The following is a 24,696-nucleotide window of genomic DNA, read 5'->3' as shown; positions in this document are numbered from 1 at the left end:
TGGTTAATATTACAGTAAGCCTACACATTAGGACTGAAATTACTAAAAGACAAATTTAAATACTGCATTCCTATTAACAAAAACCAGTTTGTAAAGGTGCTTATATCTCAAATAGGATTTTATTTTTTTATTTTATTTTATTTTATTTTATTTTATTTTATTTATTTATTTATTTTTTTTTAAGACAGAGAGAGAGCAGATGTGTGGGGAGAGGGAGAGAGTGAAGATCTTAAGCAGGCTGCATGCTCATCATGGACCCTGACTCAGGACTCGATCTCACAACACTGAGATCATGACCCGAGCTGAAATCAAGAATCCAACGCTTAAGTGACAGAGCCACCCAGTGGCCCCTCTCAAGCAGAATTTTAAAATGACTCTTAATATTTTCTGCACCATGAAACATCACTGCATTTTAAACAAATCAGAATGTAAGTACACACTTGATTATTTGCTTTTTTTTTTCTAATTAGCAAATGAAAATATCAGGATTTCTTTTGTTGAAATAGCAGAATTTGCTGGTTATTCAGTTAAGTAAGATAGTATCATATTTTCTCTTACTGATTTTGAAAAATAGTTTATTTTCAACATGTCTGTAATAAAGAAAATATTTTCAGAGTTTTGTGGGAGAAAAGGAAAGAAAACTCAAATCTTGACATTAGACGATATATTCCAGATCTCTATCCCACATGAGTATGTACATATACTGTATGCAGTAACAATGGTCTCTGTGAGGGAGTTTTACTACTCTCATGTTTTTTGGACAGTGACTCTTTTCACAGAAATAGATATATAGATACATAGATAAATATAAATTTTAAAAGTTGTGGAATACATCAATATGAAGAGTCAGATAAGTGATAGGGGCACTAGTAAAACTAGCTGGGAAAGTGGATCAGCTAGGTACAATGAGCATGACACAGGAGTGTTGTCCAACAAAACTGAACTTAGCTGATTTATTTTCATTCAGCAGTATATTCATTAATCAACTTGCTTATTACTGTATGCATTCATTCATTGGCTTATTAACTAACATATCAATAGTTTAACTCATTTATTAGCTTATTAATGCAACATATACATAATTTAAAGCCCATATGCCTGTCATTATACTTGGCATCAGGGATAGAATGGTATCTAAGCAACCCCTGACCCTTAAAGAAATTACACTGTAATTACGGGTAACACATCACAAATGTAAATATGATCCACACTAAAAAGGGCCATGTATTAGTTGCTATGGTGAGATTTGGGAAGGGTACTTATTTTCCAACTCTGAAAATACAAAAGGTATCAAGAAATTTTCCCAGGTAGTGTCACTTATGCTGAGACAGAAATAATACATAGTTTATCAGCCAGGTAAAAAGAATGGAAAGTAGGAGGTAAAGAAGTCAGAAGGGGAGAAACGGTGAAAAATGTTATATGGAAAAAGAAATAGTATGCAAGAAGCCTCTTAGCAAAAAAAACTAACAAACAAACAAACAAACAAAAAACATATATATATCTCAATTGATATATATACCAATCAATCACATATTTGGGAAAATGCAAGAAAGAACCTTCAACTAAAATTAAGATATATGATTAAGCTAAAATAAGAAAAACTTGGAATCAGGCATATTTGGAAAAAAATAAAATGTAAATAATCAGAACAGTCAATTTAAAATGTAATGTAGGGGAAAAATTTAATTCACATTAACAAAAATAAGTTTTAATAATATTAAGGAATATATATTATAAATATGTATATATATATAGAAATATAAATTGGGAAGGCAGAAGTAAAACTTTTATTATTTGCAGATGACATGATACTATATATAGAAAATCATAAAGACTCCACCAAGAAACTATTAGATCTGATAAATGAATCCAATAAAGTTGTAGGACACACAATTAATATACATATATCTGTTGCATTTCTATACAACAATGAGTAGCAGAATACCATTTATAATTGCACTCAAAAGGTAAGATATCTAGAAATAAACATAACAAAGTAGGTGAAAGATCTGTACTCCAAAAACTAGAAAACATTAATGAAAGAAAGCAAAGGTGACACCAACAAATGGAAAGATATTCCATGTTCATGGGTTGGAAGAATCAATACTGTTAAAAATGTCCATACAACCCAAAGCAACTTACACATTTAATGCAATTGCTATCAAAATGCCAACAACATTTTTCATAGAACTAGAACAGATAATCCTAAAATTTGTATGGAGCCACAAAAGACCCTGGATCAATATTGAAAAAGAAGAAGCTGGAGGTATCATAACCCCAGATTTCAAGATATATTAAAAGTTATAGTAATCAAACCAGTATGGTACTAGAAAAAATGGATGCACAGCTCAGGGGAACAGAATGGAGTCCACAAGTAAATCCACACTGCCATGAAGGCCAATCAATCTACAACAAAGAAGTCAAGACTATCTAACGGGAAAAAGTCTCTTCCACAAATGATGTTGGGAAAACTGGATAGCTACATGCGGAAGAATGAAACTGGAGCACTTTCTAATGCCATACACAAAAATAAACTCAAAATGGAATAAGGACCTAAATATGAGACCTGAAACCATAAAAGTCCTAGAAGAAAACACAGGCAGTAACTTCTTTTGACATCAACTGGAGAAACATTTTTCTAGCTACGTCTCCTATGGCAAGGGAAACAAAAGTATTTTAAACTATTGAGACCATACCAAAATAAAAAGCTTTTGCACAGAAAAGGAAACCATGAACAAAACAAAAAGGTAACTGACTTAATGGGAGAAGATACTTACAAATGAAATATCTGATATTGGGGCTAATGTCCAAAAGAGATAAAGAACTTGTACAACTCAACAACAAAAATCCACAAATATTCCAAATAAAAAACAGGGAGAGGATCTGAATAGACATTGTTCCAAAGACATGCAAATGGCCAACAGACACAAGAAAAGATGGTCAACATCACTCAAAACCACAATGAAATATTCCCTGACACCTGTCAGATGTATAAAAATCAACAACACAAGAAATAACAAGTGTTGGTGAGCATATGGAGAAAAAGGGGTCCTTGTATACTGTTGATGGAAATGCAAATCGGAGCAGCCACTGTGGGAAACAGTATGGACATTTCTCAAAAAATTAAAAATAGAATTACCATATGATGCAGTAATTCCACTATTGGGTATTTACCCAAAGAAAATGAAAACACTAATTCAAAAAGATATATGCACCCTATGTTTACTGAGGCATTATAGCCAAGATATGGGTTCAACCCAAGTGCCACTAACAGATGAACAGATAAAGAAGATGTAGTACATAGATACAATGGAATATGACTCAGCCATAAAAAAGAATGAAATCTTGCCATTTGCAACAACATGGATGGACCTGTTAAATAAAATAATTCAGGGAAACACAAATCTCATATGATTTCACTAATGCATGGAATTCAAGAACAAAACAAAGGAACAAACAAGTTTTTTTTTTTAAAAAAAGGAGACAAAAACAAACAAACAAACAAACAAAAAAAGAATTAAAAAAACCAAATGGCTCTTAAACACAGACAAGGAACAGATTGTTGCCAGAGAGGAAGTGGGTATGGTAAAATAAAGGAGCGAAATAAAGTATAGAATGGGTGAAATGAAGGAGATTAAGAGTACACTTATCTCAATCAGACAACACAAAGAAATAAAAGGCATCCAAATCAGCCAGGAGGAGGTCAAACTTTCACTCTGCACAGATGACATGATACTCTATATGGAAAACCAAAAGATTCCACCAAAACACTGCTAGAATTGATTCATGAAGTCTGGTGGGCCAGACTTCAAGCTATACTACAAAACTGTAATCATCAAGACAGTATGGTACTAGCACAAGAACAGACACTCAGACCAATGGAACAGAATAGAGAACCCAGAAATGGACCCACAAACGTATGGCCAACTAATCTTTGACAAGGCAGAAAAGAATATCCAATGGAATAAAGACAGTCTCTTCAGCAAGTGGTGCTGGGAAAATTGGACAGTGATATGCAGAAGAATGAACCTGGACCACTTTCTTACACCATACACAAAAATAAACTCAAAATGGATGAATGACCTCAATGTAAGACAGGAAGCCATCAAAATCCTCAAGGAGAAAGCAGGCAAAAACCTCTTTGATCTTGTCTGCAGCAACTTCTTATTCAACACATCTCCAGAGGCAAGGGAAACAAAAGCCAAAATAAACTACTGGGACCTCATCAAAATAAAAAGCTTCTGCACAGTGAAGGAAACAATCAGCAAAACTAAAAGGCAACTGACAGAATGGGAGAAGATATTTGCAAATGACATATCAGATAAAGGGTTAGTATCCAAAATCTATAAAGAACTTATCAAACTCAACACCCAAAAAACAAATAATCCAGTGAAGAAATGGGCAAAAGACATGAATAGACACTTCCCCAAAGAAGACATCCAGATGACTAACCAACACATGAAAAAATGCTTAACATCACTCATAATCTGGGAAATACAAATCAAACCACAATGAGATATCACCTTACACCTGTCAGAATGGCTAACATTAACAACTCAGGCAACAAATGTTGGCGAGGATGTGGAGAAAGAGGATCTCTTTTGCATTGCTGGTAGCAATGCAAGCTGCTGCGGCCACTCTGGAAAACAGTATGGAGGTTCCTCATAAAACTAAAAATAGAACTACTCTACGACCCAGCAACTGCACTACTAGGCATTTATCCAAGGGATACAGGTGTGCTGTTTTGAAGGGACACATGCACCCCCTTGTTTATAGCAGCAATATCAACCATAGTCAAAGTATGGAAAGAGCCCAAATGTCCATCGATGGATGAATGGATAAAGAAGATGTGGTATATATACACAATGGAGTATTACTCGGCAATCAAAAAGAATGAAATCTTGCCATCTGCAACTACGTGGATGGAACTGGAGGGTATTATGCTAAGTGACATTAGTCAGTCAGAGAAAGACAAATATCATATGACTTCACCTATATGAGGACTTTAAGAGACAAAACAGATGAATATAAGGGAAGGGAAACAAAAATAATATAATAACAGGGAGGGGGACAAAACAGAAGAGACTCATAAATATGGAGAAGAAACTGAGGGTTACTGGAGGGGGTGTGGGAGGGGGGATGGGCTAAATGGGTAAGGAGCACTAAGGAATCTACTCCTGAAATCATTGTTGCACTATAGGCTAACTAATTTGGATATAAATTTTAAAAAATAAAAAGTAAAATATAAAACAAAACAAAACAAAACAAAAAGAGTACACTTGATTTGAGGGGCACTGATTAATGTTGAATTGATTAATTAATGTTGAATTAATTAATGTTAATTGATTAACAGAATTGTTGAATCATTATATTGTACTCCTGAAACTAATATAACACTGTATGTTAACTATACTTGAATAATAAAAAAAAAAAGAAGTAAACACATTTGCAGTATTAAGAAAAAAATTAAGAAAAAATCAACTTCAAATAACGGAGACCTTTGTGAAAAAAATATAAAATGTTAATAAAGGGAAAATTTTAAATTGTTATAAGTGTAGCAACATATGCATCTGGAAGGGAAACTTTAAAGTGTGACAATATTAGTCCTCCTCACTTTGATATATAGTCAGTGCATAACCAGTCAAAGCCCAACTGGACTCACTTTATTTACTTATTATTTATTTATTCATTTATTTATTTAAGAGAGAGAGAGAGTGCACACAGAGGAGGGACCAAGGGAGAGAGAATTCCAAGGAGACTCCCTGAGCTAGATGCGGGGCTAGATCTTATGACCCTGAGACCATGATCTGAGCTCAAGAGTCAGATGCTCAACCAACTGAGCTACACAACCACCCCGCTACTCGACTTCTAATGCAATTTAACAAGGCTATGATCAAAACAGAAAATACACAAGAATAATCAAGAAGTGTTAGAATATGAAAAACAAGAATGGGACATCTGCCTTTTAAAATACGAAGTTTAGTATAAGTTATAGCAAATAAAAGTTTGTTTTTGCTGTGGGTTGCCACAAGACCAGAATAAAGTCCACAACAATGATTCTAGGTTGTCACAGGAATTTAGTCTACGTGAAAACTCCTAAGTTATTAGGGTGATATTAATATTCATTAGAAAAAAAATTATGCCTTAATACAAAAATAGTATGCCCTGGGTAGACTAAGGACCCCCCAAAAAAAACCCCACAAAAATAATTCTAAATATATTTTAAAAATATACAATTTTTTGAATATTAGCCTGTGAATGGTCTTCATAGAGACATATGTATATATGTATGTATGTATGTGTATATATGCAAAAGTGTATAAATTCAAGTTATGTACAATAAACACTATAAGAAAAGTTAAAAGACAAGTAAAAACTAGGAGAAAATAATTTGCAAAACTGATTTTTGTGTATACGCATATAAGTGCATGGGGGCATGTTATTTTAAACCCCTCAAAACAAGAAAAAAATGTCACTTATAAAACTAGGCAAGAAATATGAACAATTAGCTCCTAGTAAAATTACAAAGAACCAATAAAAAAAATTGTTTACCTCCATCTGTTAGAGAGATGAAGAATGAAGCAGCATAGTTTTTAAACCATTCTATTGGATATGCCAGTAAAAACCATTTTGTAAACCAAAATGGAGAGGGTCGTGCACATTTTGACACATCTGCACACACACAAATTTAAAAATCAGTGGTGACACATATATGCAGGAGAGAAGTATTAAAATATGTATGCATAACTGCATGTATAAATGCACATATACATACTTGTGAAAATCTGAGGAGATATATCGTAGGGTAGGCAAAAGGGGGTTAAGAAATGCAATAATTAGGGGCACCTGGGTGGCTCAGTCGGTTAGGCTTCCAACTCTTGTTTTTGACTCAGGTCATGGTCTCACAGTTCGTGAGTTCGGGCCCTGCATCAGGCTGCATGCTGGCAGTGGAGAGTCTGCTTGGGATTCTCTCTCTATGCTTTCTCTCTGCCCCTCCCTCACTCACGTGCTCTTTCTCCATTAAGTTTAAATAAACTTAAAAAAAAAAGAAATGCAATAATTAGAAACTTTTATGTTTTACTCTATTTTCTTCAGTACTATTTCAGTGTTTTACAACAAGATTATATTTGTGTATTGATTGGTGAAAATTATCAATTAAAACAAAGTATGTAATAAGTGGCAGGCCTTGCTTTTGCCATGAGAACAAGTAGGTACTGGTAGTCTGTCCCACCTCATTGCAGGAATCAGTCAAGAGCCAAATGAACTGTGTATCCAGAGTCCTAGTGTTCTCAAGCCAATGGAATTTTACCAAAAATCTCTCAAGTACGTTTACTTCACACACGACAAGCACCTCCAGGCACTCCTGATGGATTGTGTCTCCTGAATTCTCTATTTTAGGAGACCAGCCTGCTTACCTAGTATCCCCAGGACAGCTCCCTCCATCCTTAACACACACACACACACACACACACACACACACACACACACATCCATGGAACTTGGCAGGAAACCCTGTCCTGAACTCTAGCCATTTGGCCAAAGCTTCCTTTCCCCTTATTTCCACCAGTTTTCATTCCCTGGGCTTCTCATACCTTGTTGGGCCATGGAGCTTAAGAATGGCTCAGCCCCATGTCAGATAGTCACATCACTTCTATTCTATAATCTCTGATTTTTCTTACCTCTCAAGAGTCCTCAAAACCTGCCCCTAAATGAACAAATGAACATCTCACTAGAAGCAGACCTGTGACAACTCTGTACCCACATTTCCCTCACTGCTATAGCCTCTTAAATTACTTCCTCCTAAAGGTTCTTTACAGTGTGAGATACATAAACCCACTTAAATTCTATGCAAAGATTTGGCTTCATCAAGAAGTCTTTTACTTGATCTGCTCCTCCATGAAAAACTACTGTCTGGTCTCTCTCAAACTGAAGCTTTCAATAGGCAGTTGTTATTGGTTGAATTATATCTCTCCCCCCCCTCCCCAAAAAAAAATGTATGTTGAAGTCCTAACCTCCAACACTTCAGAATATGACCTTATTTGGAGACAGGGACACTGCAGATGTAACTTGTTAATTTAACAAGTTTGGGCCCCGAATCCAGTATGACTGGTAACCTTACTAGAGAGTGCACAGGGAGAAGGTCATGTGATGATAAACACAGAGACTAGAGTTCTGCAGATGCAAGCCAAGAAACTCCCAAACATGTCAGCAAGCCATAAGAGAGAAGTAAGGAAGGACTCCCCTACAGGTTTCAGGGGGAAATCGTCCTGTGGATACCTTGATTTCAGACTGCTAGCCTCCAGAACTGTGATAAAATCAATTTCTATTGTTTTTAGCTACCCAGTTTGTGGTGCTTTGTTATAGCAGCCCTAAGAAATTAATACACAATGGGACACCTGGGTGGCTCAGTCGGTTGAGCGTCTGACTTTGGCTCAGGTCATGATATCCCGGTTTGTGAGTTTAAGCCCCATGTCGGGCTCTGTGCTGACAGCTCAGAGCCTGGAGCCTGCTTCAGAATCTGTGTCTCCCTCCCTCTTTCTCTGTGCCTCCTGCACTCATGCTCTGTCTCTGTCTCTGTCTCTCTCTCACTCTCTTTCAATAATATAATAAATGTTTAAAAATTTGTTTTAAATAAAAAAAGAAACTAATACAGAAACGAATTGAATGTAAATGTGTTTGCTTCTGAAATTGCAAGAAAATGCAACTCCAGACATCTAATTCAAGAAGGTTCCTTGTAACCTGGAATCATTTCATGATGATGATTAAAATACACTTATACAATTCCAAGAATGTGATTATCTAATACCCATTACTAATCTTATCACATATTGATAAACGAGATCTTCCTTGCTCTGATATTGATTTCATAATTCATTTATAAAATCAACAAGTACAATTAGAACTGTGTAAGAAGAGATACAATGATCAATAAGAAATTGCCACTATTTCAAGAAACTGAATGTAAATGGAAATGACTGCTGTACTTTAATATTAAATATGGTGTTGCTATTAACTTTAGACCAATATTCTTTATATAATAGAAGTATGTCTTTATTCCTAGGTTATTATAAGTCTAAGTTTGTTTATTATTTATGAAACACATGTTGACCAAAAACCTTCCTGGAATTTCTAGAGATGATCATAATTTTTTCCTCTTCTGAATTTTTAAATTGAAAGAGTATAATAATTGAATTGTAATATGGAACATGCCATTATAAATCTTAGAATAAACCCCACCTGATAGCGATGTTTTAATCTTTAATATGCTACTATATTCACTCTATTAATCTTAGGGTATGTCTACATTTATATTCATAAGTATAACTGGTAGTCCTGTTATTTTGTTGTTTGTTTGCTTTTGGTGTGTGGGTTTGTTTTTTGTTTTTTGGGGGGTTTTGATGTTTGCTGTTATTATTTTCATTATTCTCCTTTGTTTTTTGGTGTTAAATATAGTCAGACCTTTTGCCATCAGTTTATATAGCTTCACAAAAATAAATGAGAAGTGTAACTGGTACAAGAAATAACTTCATTGATTGAAGATTTGATAGTACACATTTGTCAAATGCCTTAACTTTGTTCCTTTGGAGAAAACTCTTTCATATGGCTTTTAAAATTTTTTAAGGTTTTTGATTCCAATTGCCTGCTTCTTGGGTTAATATTGATCATTTATATTTTCGCAAAAAAGCATTCATGTCACTAATATTTTCATATATATATAACTAATGTTTTGTTATTTTAAGCTTCCATACATCTGGTTGTAGCCTCTTTCTCATTCTCTTTTATATACTTGAGATTTTCTATTTGGTCATATACTACGCTTGCCCAAAACTGTTGATCTTTTAAAGAACATTCTCTTACACTTACTCATTACTTCCCAATGTTTCACCATAGTCTACTTCATTAACATTTTCTTTTTGTTTCCTTAAATTATTTTATTGCTCCTCTCCTGGCTTCTCATATTAGATGATTACTTAGGTTCTTACAACATAGAATAAAACTGGCAACTAACTTATGGTGGCAAAATCTATTATCCACAGAAATGATCCCCTCTGTTATGTAAGATAATCAAGAATTGATTAAACCACATTAAATTTATTATCTGCACCCTGAAATTTAATACCTAATGAAATATTCAATGTTCTATTGAATTACTTGTTTAAATATCATTTGGAACAGACTGCTAGGGCAAATCTATAACAACAATGAAAGAACAATGAGTATTTTTCAGGCTAGAAATCAATTATATTTCAGAGACAGTGAGTAGTGTTGCTAGAAGGTTGAAAGTCGACTATAAATTTATAAAATTTGACAGTATAAATCATTGAGCAATGGTCTATCTGCTTTATCCCTGAAATTTATTATACATGAAAAGAGAAACCAACATCATAATACAGATCTGTTACACTGGTCTTAAAATTACTTGTGTGAAGTAATGGATTTTAATAAATATAGCAATATGAATAAAAGGCTGAATAGAAGGCTATGCTTTCAATGCACCACATCTGTCACTCTTAAGAGGAGAATGGGGGTCTGGTGAAACTGGTGAAGGGGGTCAAAAGGTACAAACTTCTGCTTATAAAATATATTTGTCATGGGGATCCATTGTACAGCATGGTCACTATAGCTAATAACAATGTGTTACATATTTGAAAGTTGCAAAGAGAAATTTTCTAAGTAGAAGCTCTCATCACCAGAAAAAAAAAGTGTAACTATGTTTAGTGACAGCTTACTAGTCTTATTTGCTAAGTAGAAGCTCTCATCACAAGACAAAAAAAAAAATTGTGAACATGTTTAGTGACAGCTAACTAGTCTTATTTGCTAAGTAGAAGCTCTCATCACAAGACAAAAAAAAAATTGTGAACATGTTTAGTGACAGCTAACTAGTCTTATTTGCTAAGTAGAAGCTCTCATCACAAGACAAAAAAAAATTGTGAACATGTTTAGTGACAGCTAACTAGTCTTATTTGCTAAGTAGAAGCTCTCATCACAAGACAAAAAAAAATTGTGAACATGTTTAGTGACAGCTAACTAGTCTTATTTGCTAAGTAGAAGCTCTCATCACAAGACAAAAAAAAATTGTGAACATGTTTAGTGACAGCTAACTAGTCTTATTGTGGTGATTGGTTCAATACATACACATATTGAATCATGAGGTACACCTGAAACTAATGTTGTATTTCAATTACATCTCAATTTTTTAAAGTAGAATTATGTACTGTTTCAAATTTCACATTATATGCTTATTATCTGTAAGCATGGATTGAAGTGATATCAAAACCTTATAATTAATGGATTTAGGCAATTTAAAACAATTTCTGCAGTACTTTCTTCTTGAAAGCAACTTTTAGCTCAGTTGTGCGAACTCATGATCCTTCTAACAAAATTCTACAGTAAAAGTTCAGTAAACTTAGTAACTGTCATTAAAAAATAATAATAACTGATACCTCTATTAGATGAATTACAGTTGTGTAGGGGTGCCTGGGTGGCTCAGTCGGTTAGGCGTCCGACTTCAGCTCAGGTCATGATCTTATGATTTGTGGGTTCGAGCCCCACGTTGGGTTCTGTGCTGACAGCTCAGAGCCTGGAGCCTGCTTTGGATTCTGTGTCTCCCTGAATCTCTGCCCCTCCCCTGCTTGCACTCTGTCTCTGTCTCTCTGTCTCTCTCTCTTAAACATTAAAAAAAAATTTTTTTTAAGATGTAATTACAAGTATTTTATTTATATATGTAAAAGTAGTTAGAATTAAGTTTTTTCTTCTAGGTTTAAAAGAAATATACTGAGGTTATTTTTTTTTTTTCCCACACCCTTGGTTCATCTCTGGCAGCTTGAGAAGAAATACTATGACTGCATGGGTATAGAGTCAGAACATCTTAAGTTCAAATACTGGCTTTTCTTTCATTTGTGTGACCAACACAAATTACCTGAGTTTCATTTTCTTTATTTTGTAGGCCTCATTTGAAGACAAGCTGTTATAACATATGTAAAGAACTAAGAGTGCTTGGCACATAGAAGTAATTCAGGTAATTATTAACAGAGAAAAACATCCTCAAAGTTTTAAAATCTTTTAATGCAATGTTCCCTAAACTTCAGCTATAACCACCTATCATTTGTATTATTACTTACTTGATGTTTTTCCAAATCATCTTTTCTTCCTTCTATCCCCACCCAGAACATTTAGATGAGCTAGTTATATCTTTAAACTATAAACAGAAAAAAAAAATTATAGGGATTAAAGATTATCTCTGACCTCCTAGAATCATCTTGTATCTGGCCAGTGGTGGTGGACCTCACTTTGGTAATCAGTGTTCTGAAGTTACATAATAATGTATGTCTACAGACCATTTTCCTAATAAAAATTCCTAACACCGTGCAGTTTTTTCAGTAGTTTCCAAAGCAGGTAGATTTATAAACATTGAAGGTGTTAAAAAGAAGAAAGAAAAGAAAAGAAAAGAAAAGAAAAGAAAAGAAAAGAAAAGAAAAGAAAAGAAAAGAAAAGAAAAGAAAAGAAAAGAAAAGAAAGAAAGAAAGAAGGAAAGAGAGAAAGAAAAGAAAAAAAGAAAAGAAAAAAATAGATAAATCTAGGTTACTGATTAAAAGTTAAGTACAGGGGCGCCTGGGTGGCGCAGTCGGTTGAGCGTCCGACTTCAACCAGGTCACGATCTCGCGGTCCGTGAGTTCGAGCCCCGCGTCAGGCTCTGGGCTGATGGCTCAGAGCCTGGAGCCTGTTTCCGATTCTGTGTCTCCCTCTCTCTCTGCCCCTCCCCCGTTCATGCTCTGTCTCTCTCTGTCCCAAAAATGAATAAACGTTAAAAAAAATTAAAAAAAAAAAAAAAAGTTAAGTACAGGACCTAACAGGAGCTTACATGATTCCCAAAAGCTTCTAAAATTAATTAATAAAAATGGGCATTTCGTGCCAATGATATACTAGGTTCGTTATTTCAGGCTTTGGTCATAAACATCTTTAAGAGATATAACTGTAACTGAGGATATGAAATGTGATTAATAACTGCTACTACCACGAAGGAGTGATATAGGTTACGTTAACTGATAAAACTGAGCAAAGGACATTTCTTTTCTTTCAAAACTGAAACAGAACAAGAAGAAATTCCTGTATATCAGAGAAAATTACAGAATAAAAATAGCATATATACCTTAAAAGAAAAACTGTATTGTCAAATAGTCTCTAAATGGTCCATGAGAAAACGTGGCTTTTTTCCAAACTATGTAAATAAACAGAAAAAACAAAACCAAAAACAAAAGTTTGCTCGTAAGGACATATAATACCAGACACATTTATAATATTACAGGTGGTAAGATATTTATCTTGGTGCATTTTATTAATGAATGATCAAAAATCAATGGGTAGCTCAGTCAACTAAGTGTCCTACTCGTGGTTTTGGCTCAGGTCATGATCTCACGATTTGTGAGATTAAGCCCCACATCAGGCTCTGAGCTGACATCGTGGAGCCTGATTGGGATTCTCTCTTTCCCTCTCTCTCTGCCCCTCCCCCACTTGCACTCTCTCACAAAATAAATTTAAAAGTTTTTTAAATAAAAAAAATAAAAATAAATCAATGAAGAATTCACTTCTTTTGAAATATAGTTATTTAGCATCAGAATTCTATCAAACATGTGGGCTTTATAATCCAATACTTTAAAATGATTGGTAACATTTCTTATGGAATTTAAGCCTCCCCATTTGACCTAACAGTTAAGTGTAGTTTAAAAAACCTGCCATATTAATAAAAAATATTTTGGAACTATATATGGCATTTATGCTACATCTCACTTATAAGTAAGGGGGGAAAAAAACGTTTTGTTAATAACCACTTTTCCAGCAAGGATTTTTCATTTGGATTTGGGAGGTCTATCCATTCTGTAATAGTTCAAATATACAGCCACAGAGGAAGTTACAAGATGCAGGTTTTAAATTACATGTAAAGGGTATGTGTCTAATTGAATAAATTTCTCTTCTCAGCAAAGAGTAAGCCTAGATAGGTACACTTCCTTCTTCTTTCAAGCCATGCCAGATATCGCCAGGAGGTAGGTAACCTGAAACTACTGGCTGTAGGTTCTTTAAGAAAAAGAAAGACAAGCTCAGTGAGGAGGTTCTGGTTGTTCAGTTTACTCTGTCCTCTGAAAATCTGTGGGGAATGGGCACCAGAAGAAAACTGGATCCCTTATTACAAGACAAGGGGTCCCTGTGACAAAGTTATTTTCAGATGCAAAAAAACAAAAAAAAAACAAAAAAAAAACAAAAAAAAACCAAAAAACATTGGTATACATGTATTAAACTGATAAGGTTCTTTTTTCATGAAATAAAAATACTGCTAATCACTAATAAAGTAACATCACAAAATTTAGATGAGGTGGACATGGGGAAAACCTTTGTAGGCATATCTAGGTATACTCATTCAAGTAAAAAAAAAAAAGATGGAAATACATATTTCATGAAAAATTACAGTAATATACAGGGTGAAGCAAGAAACAGTAGAAAGCAAGTATCAGGGAGAGTACAAACTGGAGAGGGTGTGCCCCATCTAAGTGCATTCCAGGTAAAAACAGAAAACTGAACACTATTCACGTCAACATAAAACGCATGCTGGCCTAATTTAGACCATAGGCCATAGGAGGCTGAGATCCTGGTGTTAAAGTCTGGGAGTTTGAATACAAGGTAGATGTAGGAACAGGAAGTTAAACCGAGCTCACCTTGTCTACTTTTTCTTAAAAATCTAGATTTTTTTTTTGTTTATTTCTATTCAATTTCTATTTTTTCTGTCTGTTCACTTAGATTTAGCCAGTACAAAAGATTTAGATATAACCAGAATATAAACACATATTAAAAATTAAGTTGCCAAGTTAGTTTGATACTATCAGTATTACTTCATCCATTAAAGATAAGCAGTAGACATCTTACTATGTCTGGTCCCTTCCTACAGGGACTTGGTCCTCCTCCCAACCATTCTAACCATGGAAGCCCTCCCAAAGGAGGTGTCCTACTGCCCCTGCCACTCTGCCCCATGGTTCACTCAAGAGGGGACACACGACCCCAGAAGGGTCACTCAAAGATCTCTACCAGGATTAACAGAGACACCAAGGCAACCCCTTCTGAGATTGAAAAGGGTCATGACATTATGTCTATAAAGGTGTACAAGTTGTCTTTGCAACTGACAGAGCCCCACAGGGAGAGGAATGAACCCAAAGGAAACTGGATACAGAAAATGGAGACAAATTTCTGAAAGGTAAAGCACCTGGATCTAATTGTGCCTACGTTTAATCAACTCCAGAAATTTTCAATTATAGGAATTAATAAATTCTCTTTTGTGTTTAAGCAAATTTAGACCAAGTTTCTATTACTTGCAAACAAAAACGTGTCATAAATGTAAGAGACAAAGAAGGTATTTGGGTTTTGCATGTATCCATTAATATCTTACTGCATCCTCTTTCCAGGGAAAAACAGCAAATTTTTCCCCGAGGGATTCTTCTAACCTGACATAGACAGATACTCTGACTTAATTACCAGTACCTTTGCAGGGGGAGGGCTGTTAAACCACATTTTCTTATTTGACAACTCCCCAGATTTACTACACGTTCTATACATACTTTGACACAAACAATTCTTTGAGAATAATGAAAACATTGATTATATGAAGTATCATACATAGCAACCTTATTTCCTGATCCCAACTAAGTGTTAATGGAACAAACTTCAAACAAACAAACAAACAAAACTGAAAGCATTTAAACCAATTTTTAGGTTATATATGAAGTACCATAGTACTTCAAGAAAATTCAACCATACTACATCAACAGACACGAATATTTGGGCCAATGCATAGGCCCAAAACAAAGAAATCACAAATACTAAGCACCTACTAGTCTCACAGGCATGATTAATGAAAAGACTGTTTCAGAAAAACAGCTATCATCATTTCCATTTCCAGCAGTTAAATCAATAGTCTCTCACCACAGGTTTCAAAGATGAAGCAAACCAGAGAAAGTAACGCATACTCACAAATTATAAAGCATGTCAGCCATGTTGCTACGGTAGTACAAAGCATTTCTATAGGCGCTTTCAGCTTCAGAAATTTTGCTCTGACTCTTCAGAACATTTCCAAGGTTACCCCATGCTGCCAAGAAGAGAAAGAAGTATTCAGGCTGAGCGTCAATCCAATTATACACGACATAATATCAGGGCGTCAGGAAGTACCACAGGGAGAGAAAACCTCCATAAAGCATTCTTAAGAAGGAAAAATTTATTTCCTTTATAATCCAACATTTCATCAAACCAGGAGATTAAATACAATCGAAGTCTTAAAAAAATTAAAGTAATTATTATGTCTCAAAGCTGATATACATATGCAGTTCATCATAAGGCCAAGAACAATGTTATCTTAAGATCATCTACAAAGACTTCAGGCTCTTTCAAATTTCAGTAGGGGTCTGCATGGCCTGAAATTATTGTAAACTTACTGAACCAGAACTGTAAGAAATCATCTTAAAATAAATAAAGATTTCCATTCAAATACGATAAAACTGAAAAATGACATAAGAGAACAGCATATAAAGCAAGATAACTAAGATCAAAGCTATAAAGAGGCTTAATCATCAGAAACATGACACTTCTTAAAACAGTTAAACATATATGGTTTATTCAGATATAATGTTCTTTTATATGCTTCTTGTTAATAAATTTATTTGTAGGAAAGCCAGTGTCTCAGTATTTTCACACATAATACTTTAAAAAAAATCTGTGTTTTGGGGTGCCTGGGTGGTTCAGTTGGTTAAGCGTCTGACTTCTGGTTCCGGCTCAGGTCATGATCTCACAGTTTTGTGAGTATGAGCCCCGCATCAGGCTCTGTGCTGGCAGCACGGAGCCCTGCTTGGGATTTTTTTCTCTCTCTCTCTCTGCCTCTGTCCTGCTCATGCTGTCTCTGTCTCAAAATAAAGAAGTACACTTAAAAAAAATAAAAAATAAAAAAATATGTGTTTTCTGTATGCTTTCTTTTTCACCCCAAGTAATCATGATGTTTCAACATTCAAAAGACCAAACCTACACTATTAACAACTGTCCGTACAGTCTGCAGACTTAGGACTCAAGCCTGGATGCTTCTGCTGCCTTTCTTCTTTACTGAAAGGAGAGGCAGTATTGAGTCCTAAAACCAGAGTCCTTCCCAGGCAGAGGGCAGGGATGAGAAGGCTTTTGTGTATCGAGAATATACTTATTTGGATAATTACTGACTTTATCTGAAGAAGGAAAGGGGTTTGGCGTATCAATTTTTAATGAATAAAAAAGTGTAGAATCTTTCAGTAATGAAGTTGCCTGTGTGCCCTGCTAATTTAACACTGTGCCTTAATTTACTCGTCTGTAACACAGGAAAAATAATTAGTATTTCATGAGTCTTGTGATAAGGATTAAAGGTGTTAAGACACGTGGCAAACACTTAACAAATATTTGCCATTATCATTAATATTATTGTGATTGGTGCTTTTTTGCAATTTACCATGTCAAGCATTGCTTATAGAAACAATGTCAAGGGGCGCCTGGGTGGCTCAGTCGGTTAAACGTCCGACTTCAGCTCAGGTCACGATCTCACGGTCCGTGAGTTCGAGCCCCGAGTCGGGCTCTGGGCTGATGGCTCGGAGCCTGGAGCCTGTTTCCGATTCTGTGTCTCCCTCTCTCTCTGCCCCTCCCCCGTTCATGCTCTGTCTCTCTCTGTCCCAAAAATAAATAAACGTTGAAAAAAAAAAAATTTAGAAACAATGTCAAATATAATGCATTATATGCCATTATGTTATCTACAGAGAATAATAATCTTCCATATTTGGAAACTCACATAACTCCTTTTTCCTCTGATGGAAAGCAGAGGGAAAGCACTGCACTTACAATTACTCATCACTTAATAATGTCACATACCACACCACACCCTTGAAATGGATCCTCTCACTGAGCTCTCAACACCGACCTGTACATAAATACCCCATCTACTCTGTGAGTGAGGAAACAGACTCAGAGACACTAAAAAACTTGCAAAGTTAAAACAAAAGCATTAGAGCAGGAATTCCAATCCAAGAGTGGTGGCTTCCAAACTTTTTCCACCATTCACCTAAGATTTTCATACCACATTTCATCTTTCACTGCAAACCAACTTTCACACACTACAAATCAGACCTTGGCATTATGAATCCATGAAAAATTGAATCCTTAAGCTGAAAGATAAAACTTAGTTTTAAAATATTGTCGGGGCGCCTGGGTGGCTCAGTCGGTTGGGTGTCCGACTTCGGCTCAGGTCACGATCTCGCGGTTCATGAGTTCGAGCCCCGCGTCGGGCTCTGGGCTGTTGGCTCGGAGCCTGGAGCCTGCTTCCGATTCTGTGTCTCCCTCTCTCTCTGCCCCTCCCCCATTCATGCTCTGTCTCTCTCTGTCCCAAAAATAAATAAACGTTTAAAAAAAAAAAAAAATATTGTCGAATTAGTTTATAATATTGACAGTTTATAATATTGAATTAGTTTATAAGTTTATAATATTGTCAAATTACTTTATAATATCCAATAATATAATATTGGAATAAAATTCCAATACTAAGTTCAGTAACAGGAAATATAAAGTAGCAGGAAAAGCATAGAGTAAAGTAAGTTATAATTATCTTCAAACTTAATAGGTATAATGTCACATGTATTTTATATCCAGTCCTGCTTCTCCCACCATCACCATTACCAAATTAATAAAGTATGGATCTATGGAAACTTCTAATAGCCAGGTTGTTTTCAACCCACTTCACTTCTCTCAAAGTTCTGCTTTGATTGTGGCATTAGTGAATGAAAGTATATTTACATTGGAATCACTCCACAGAAATGCCTCCAAGTATTAATTTAAGCATCAGGAAAGCACCATCATAATACTATCTCATCCAACCCATACTCTTGGAACACAGACGCTGAACAAAAAACCAATAGCAAATAACTGATTTGAATATTTTAAGGCATTTTTTTTTTCAGGAACTTACATCTCAATTAAATAATAAACTAACAAGTGTTTCTCTTTTTAATAGTCAACAGACATAGAGTTATGCTCAGAATATGTTTACTGAGTTGGTCATTTATTCATTTATGTACGTATCTAATTATTAAACAAATATTTGCTAGCACCTAGTCGGTGCCCGGAACTTTATTAGGGGCTGGGTGCACAGACCCATACATACATACAAGTTCTCACCCACGTGGAGCTTATGCTTGAAGTGGCTTATGTGAAGAAGCTTATGTGAAGAGGAGTGGGGAAGGAGGACCACACCAGAGAATAAATGGGTTAACTTCAGATAATGCTAAGTGCTACAAACAAAATAAAACAAAGCTAGGTAGACTGAATGAGGCCAATTTAAACAGATAATCTTAGACACGGGGAAATGTATGTGATATCTAAGGACTAAAAGATAAGGAGCTCAGCCTTACAAAGATTGGTGATGCCAGATAAGGGGAAGAGTAAAAGCAAAGGATCCAGGGTGGCTTCCACTGGGACAGGCAGCAAAAGAGATGGTTATTTCAAAGTGAGAATACAACTCAGAATTAAAAACCACCAGCAAGGTTATCTGTGGCAAAGCCACAATGTAATACCATGTTTCTTGTTCTTTGTCCAGATGGAAGCCTCTCACATCTTTATGATTCAGTCATTGCCCTAGGTGACTGGGACAAGAAAAAGAAAATTCCCAAATCAAGCATATACTTGTATTTATTTATTTATTTTTTTTTTAACATTTATTTATTTTTGAGACAGAGAGAGACAGAGCATGAACAGGGGAGGGGCAGAGAGAGAGGGAGACACAGAATCTGAAACAGGCTCCAGGTTCTGAGCTGTCAGCATAGAGCCCGACGTGGGGCTCGAACTCACGGACCGTGAGATCGTGACCTGAGCCGAAGTCGGACGCTTAACCGACCAAGCCACCCAGGCACCCCAAGCATATACTTTTAATTTTTTTTTAACATTTATTTATTTTTGAGACAGAGAGAGACAGAGCATGAACGGGGGAGGGGCAGAGAGAGAGGGAGACACAGAACCGGAAGCAGGCTCCAGGCTCTGAGCCATCGGCCCAGAGCCTGACACGGGGCTCGAACTCATGGACTGTGAGATCGTGACCTGAGCTGAAGTCGGACGCTCAACCGACTGAGCCACCCAGGTGCCCCTACTTTTAAAATAATTTTACCTACTTATGGAACAAAGAGGAAGGAAGGAAAATAGTGGGGGAGGGGGAGGGTAGACTTTGATGTCCTGAACTCATCAGACTCTCACCACCAGGCTATTTTTTTCTATTATATATTACACATTCTTACAGAATACCAACTTGAGACAAGATTACTTTCAATCCATGATAAATGAGACAAAGCAAGATTACTTCATAATTTTACTAAACAGAAAAAAGAAAAAGGCCAGTGTACAACCCAAGAAACACCAAAAACATCCCTCTCTCTTCCTAAATGAATGGCCTCTTTATCCAGTCACAGAATTGATTCAGCATCCAATCTAGAGAACACCCTGCTTCTTTAGACGCTCTCCCAAATCACCCAACCAATATTCAAATTCTATGACACAACCTCAGGATGCCCATGATGTGGCGTTCCCTCAGTGCAAGTAGTAATTAAGCCAAATTCCTCACTATCACTGTGTTCCTGATGGTCTTAGGCTGAAAGGCATCACACTCAAATATGAAAACAATTCCTTTTCAAAATCCACTCCCCCTTTTTTTTTTCCCTCAAGCTCATTTATTTATTACCTGCATACCAGTCTCCTCTTTCAGTGTTAAAGAAGAATGGGCAGATCACCACTACCTGGCTTCCTGCAAAGTGGGCAGGTCACCTTAGGGCAAACTACCAGCTCAAATATTTGTCTCAAATTAGCAGTGAGCATTCGGGTGTCCCCCAAATCATTATTTTCCTTACTCATAAGTTTAAGGCATCAAAATCCCTTTTTTCTTAAATAACTGTTCTTCAGTACTGTGTTTACCAAAATACATTTTAGGTTTTGGGTGTTTGTTTGTTTGTTTGTTTGTTTTTTGGTGTAAAAACTGCTGTCACTATTTCCACACATTCAAATCTAAATATGATTAATTATTGCATCACTGCTACAAAAACTCAATGCTGGGGCGCCTGGGCGGCTCAGTCGGTTGAGTGTCCAATTTTGGCTTAGATCATGATCTCATGGTTTGTGAGTTTGTGTCCTGCATTGGCTTCTGTGCTGACAGCTGGGAGCCTGGAGCCTGCTTCGGATTCCCTATCTCTCTCTGCCCCTCCCCTGCTCACACTCCATCTCTGTCTCTCAAAAACAAATAAACGTTAAAAAAAAATTAAAGAAAAAAACCCTCAATGCTAACATAAAGATCACTTCTAAATACATAAAACTGTCTTATAGAACATGACCTAAAATTTAAAAATTCCACTGGGGTCAACTAAATAGTAATTCTTTTCATAAAAGTGATCATTTATCGTATTTCAATAAAAAATTTTTAAAAAATCAATGAATTAAAAAAAAACATTTAAAATTTAGCTATCACAGATATGGTTTAGAAGAAAACACATTGAAGTGAACTATAAAAAGTATATTTTAGGAGGGCTAACATCATGATTTCACAGCTATATAATTATCCTAAAGACTTAATCAGAGTAGCCATGGTTTTCTTGTTATTTTTTTTTTTACTTAAATTTGATCATATCAACCAAGTCAACTTTTTTTTATATCAGATCAATTTTTAAATGTAGCTAGTCTGAGTAATTGAAACTACCCAAACTATCCAAACTTGAAAAATATGGAGAAATATTCTAAGGTTCATGGGTAGGACAATTTAACACGATTAATATAAAAATTAATTAACATTAATTTTCCCAAAATTAATCTATAAATTCTAAGTAACTTCAATCAATATTTTTGCATTGTTTATTAGTATACTCAGAAAATGTATTCTAACCACAATCTAGGAGAAATATAAAACTTGAGTTTTATACCATATTTATCATATGCAAAGGTAAATTCCAGATAGCTTTAAAAGTTAAATGTGAAAAGATAAAGCTAACAAGGATATGTAAGAGAATATCTTGTGGAAGGAAAAGAGATTTCTTAGAAAGACCTTCAAATATAACTCAAAAGGCTTAAAAAATGATGAATTTGAGTATCTCAAAATTAAAGACTTCTAATTATTGAGGTATAACAGGGACAAAGTTAAACATGCATTAATACATTAGGATAAGATATTTCAAACATTTAAATAAAAAGAAGAAAAAACTCCTAACAAAGCAACCAGAAAAAGATAAATCCAACAGAGAGGGGAAAAAGATGGGCAAAGGAAATGAACATAAATTCAAACAAAATAAGTAAGTTAAAGCATTTTAACTAATATCCAAATTCCTTAGCAATCTAGAGAAACACAAATGAGAACAATGAGATTTCAGACTGGCAATATTTAGAAAACCGGATAAAACCAAGTACTAGTGGGATTGTGGGGGAAGGCCCAGTGTACTATCTGGTGGCAGTGTAAGCCTGAGACAGCCGTCCTGTTGGGCCATTTGACAGAACTCAGTCAAATCAACAAGATTCACCAAATCCAGGATAAGCCCTAACCAGCAATCCCATGGCCAAAGAAATGTTCATCGAAGAGAACACGTAAAAGGGTGTTTAATGCAAGCCTCTTAGTGTTGGCTGGTAGTGGAAAGCAATCAACATGTCCATCATGGGAGTACCACGTGGGAAATAAACTTCATGTATTACTATGCACAGGTGAGGATCAACAAACGCCATATAAACACTGACACTGAATGGACCTTAAAAAGCCAACAAAGAATCAAAATATCAGGTGCATTCTGTGTCACAACACTAGCTATAAATGTTAAAAATTCATTTCACCCAAAATATCACTACACATTTTGCAAAGGCATACTACAAATCTAAGGATGAAAATCAAGTACATTAGAGCAGTTGTCTATGGTGCAAAGGGAAGATGAAGTTAGGAAGAGTTAATGGGAATAAACACATGAATAAAACAGAGGAAACCTGAAGGGATTATCCTGGTCATGATCAAACTGGCCATGAACCTAGGAATATAATTAATCTAACTGTCTACAACTGGGTTAGGTAGAGAGGGGACACAGGGGAAATGGAGGGGAGGGAAGGAAAGGAAGGGAGAGAGAGAAGAAAAATTAAGGTCCCACATTCTTTTAAAATAGAGACAGGGTTATCCTATATCCTACTTAAGGAATAAAGAGTTTTAACATTCACTAAACTTTTTCTTGTACTAAGACAATCAGAAACAGATGTCTGGGATTATCTTCAAATTTTCACTTGGTAATTACACTTTGGCCCAACAGAACTAAAAGATCTTACATTTTCATTAATATTTAATGTCACTTACATTTTTTTTACATTTTTAGGTCCATATATTTTAGTGATGCACTCATTTCATAAATGTACTTTTTTTAAAGTACAGTTTTATTGAAATAAAATCTCTGAAATTCATCCAAGAAATTATGATGAAGCCTAAAAAAATATCTCATTGCTTTTAAAGTCCATACTTTAATAGACACGGTACACACATGAAATCTAATTCACACTTTAAACTCTGAAGATAATATAATAAAGCTCTTCTTTGAAGTTCAAAAAATGTTAATTAGTTATTTCTAAAATCTCTATGTAGTTTTTAAAAGTTCTTCCCAATAGCATCTCAAAATATTCAGAGTATTCATCTTATTTTTGTTATTTTACAAAATGAGTGTTATAAGAAACTGCTTTCATTTGAGAGAACTGCTGTCTCATCTCATGGCCTTACCCTGTAGTACTCTGAGCCTATGCAGAGGAAAAAGTGGAGGGAAGAGGAAGGAGAGAAGAAATTTTAAAATAGATTATGATAATAAAGATAATAAGAGTACTTCCATTATTTAAAGCTTACTATATGCTTTGACAGTGTCCAGAACTTAACCCAATAAAAACCTCTGAGGTATATTACTACACCCATTTCATTGATGAGAAAACAGGAGTTTAACTCCCTAAGTAGCAAAAAGTTATTGACAAGGCAGATCCAGATATTTCCATGCATCAGAATCTACTTAGAGATAAAGCTGTCTCACACTGTCAATATTGAGTTTGAATATAAAGTAGAATAACCTATTATAATACTCAATATTTTTACATATTTAATTGAGGGACTGGAGTATAACATGAAAACAAAATAAATTATTCAAATGAGTCATCAGCCCTCAGAACCACTAGGAGCAAAAAAAATCCTCCAGGAACAACAAAATAAAGCTATCCTGTACCCATATTTCATAATGTATTTTTCATACCACAGAAAAATTAATGCCAAACAATATATTAAGTGTTTTACATTTCTTTGGGAATATAATTTTAAATGTCACATTTTCCAGTTAACTTATTGGCAATAGAACATACTCTGTAAACAAAAGGTTGTTGCTCAAAGATGCTGGGGACTCAGGTACATTTATCAAGATCTTGTAAGTGCCCTGAAGATGCCTTGCACGGAACAGACATATAAAAAGCATTGTTTTAACAAGCACATGATTTATTCCCCAGGACTAAGCATACAGGATGATTACATGAAGGGAAAGCAAACAGCTACTTCTCAGTATAAGAGAATCAGCTTTAGAAAATCTGATCTATGAAGTTATCCTATTTTCGAAAAGAAAACAAATTTTTTCTGTTGAA

The 24,696-nt window shown here is 35.2% G+C and overlaps 1 protein-coding gene and 1 non-coding gene across 4 annotated transcripts in view; both read right to left on the bottom strand.

The window, feature by feature from the left end:
• TMTC2 (transmembrane O-mannosyltransferase targeting cadherins 2) overlaps positions 1-24,696 on the bottom strand; it is a 412,955-nt gene that overhangs the window by 179,156 nt on the left and 209,103 nt on the right. For all 3 annotated transcript variants that reach the window (XM_045464999.1, XM_045465000.1, XM_045465001.1), the window contains exon 4: positions 16,015-16,129. In XM_045464999.1, the coding sequence (XP_045320955.1) occupies positions 16,015-16,129 (115 nt within the window). The remainder of the gene's footprint in view (positions 1-16,014; positions 16,130-24,696) is intronic.
• On the bottom strand, positions 20,802-20,947 carry LOC123592237. The gene has a single exon (XR_006709645.1). It is a non-coding gene; the product is annotated as a U12 minor spliceosomal RNA (small nuclear RNA).

Source organism: Leopardus geoffroyi, chromosome B4, assembly GCF_018350155.1.
Source record: "Leopardus geoffroyi isolate Oge1 chromosome B4, O.geoffroyi_Oge1_pat1.0, whole genome shotgun sequence".
NCBI classification, from domain to species: Eukaryota; Metazoa; Chordata; class Mammalia; order Carnivora; family Felidae; genus Leopardus; species Leopardus geoffroyi.
Note: the sequence above shows the minus strand (reverse complement) of the source record. Positions and strands in the feature narration are given on the sequence as shown.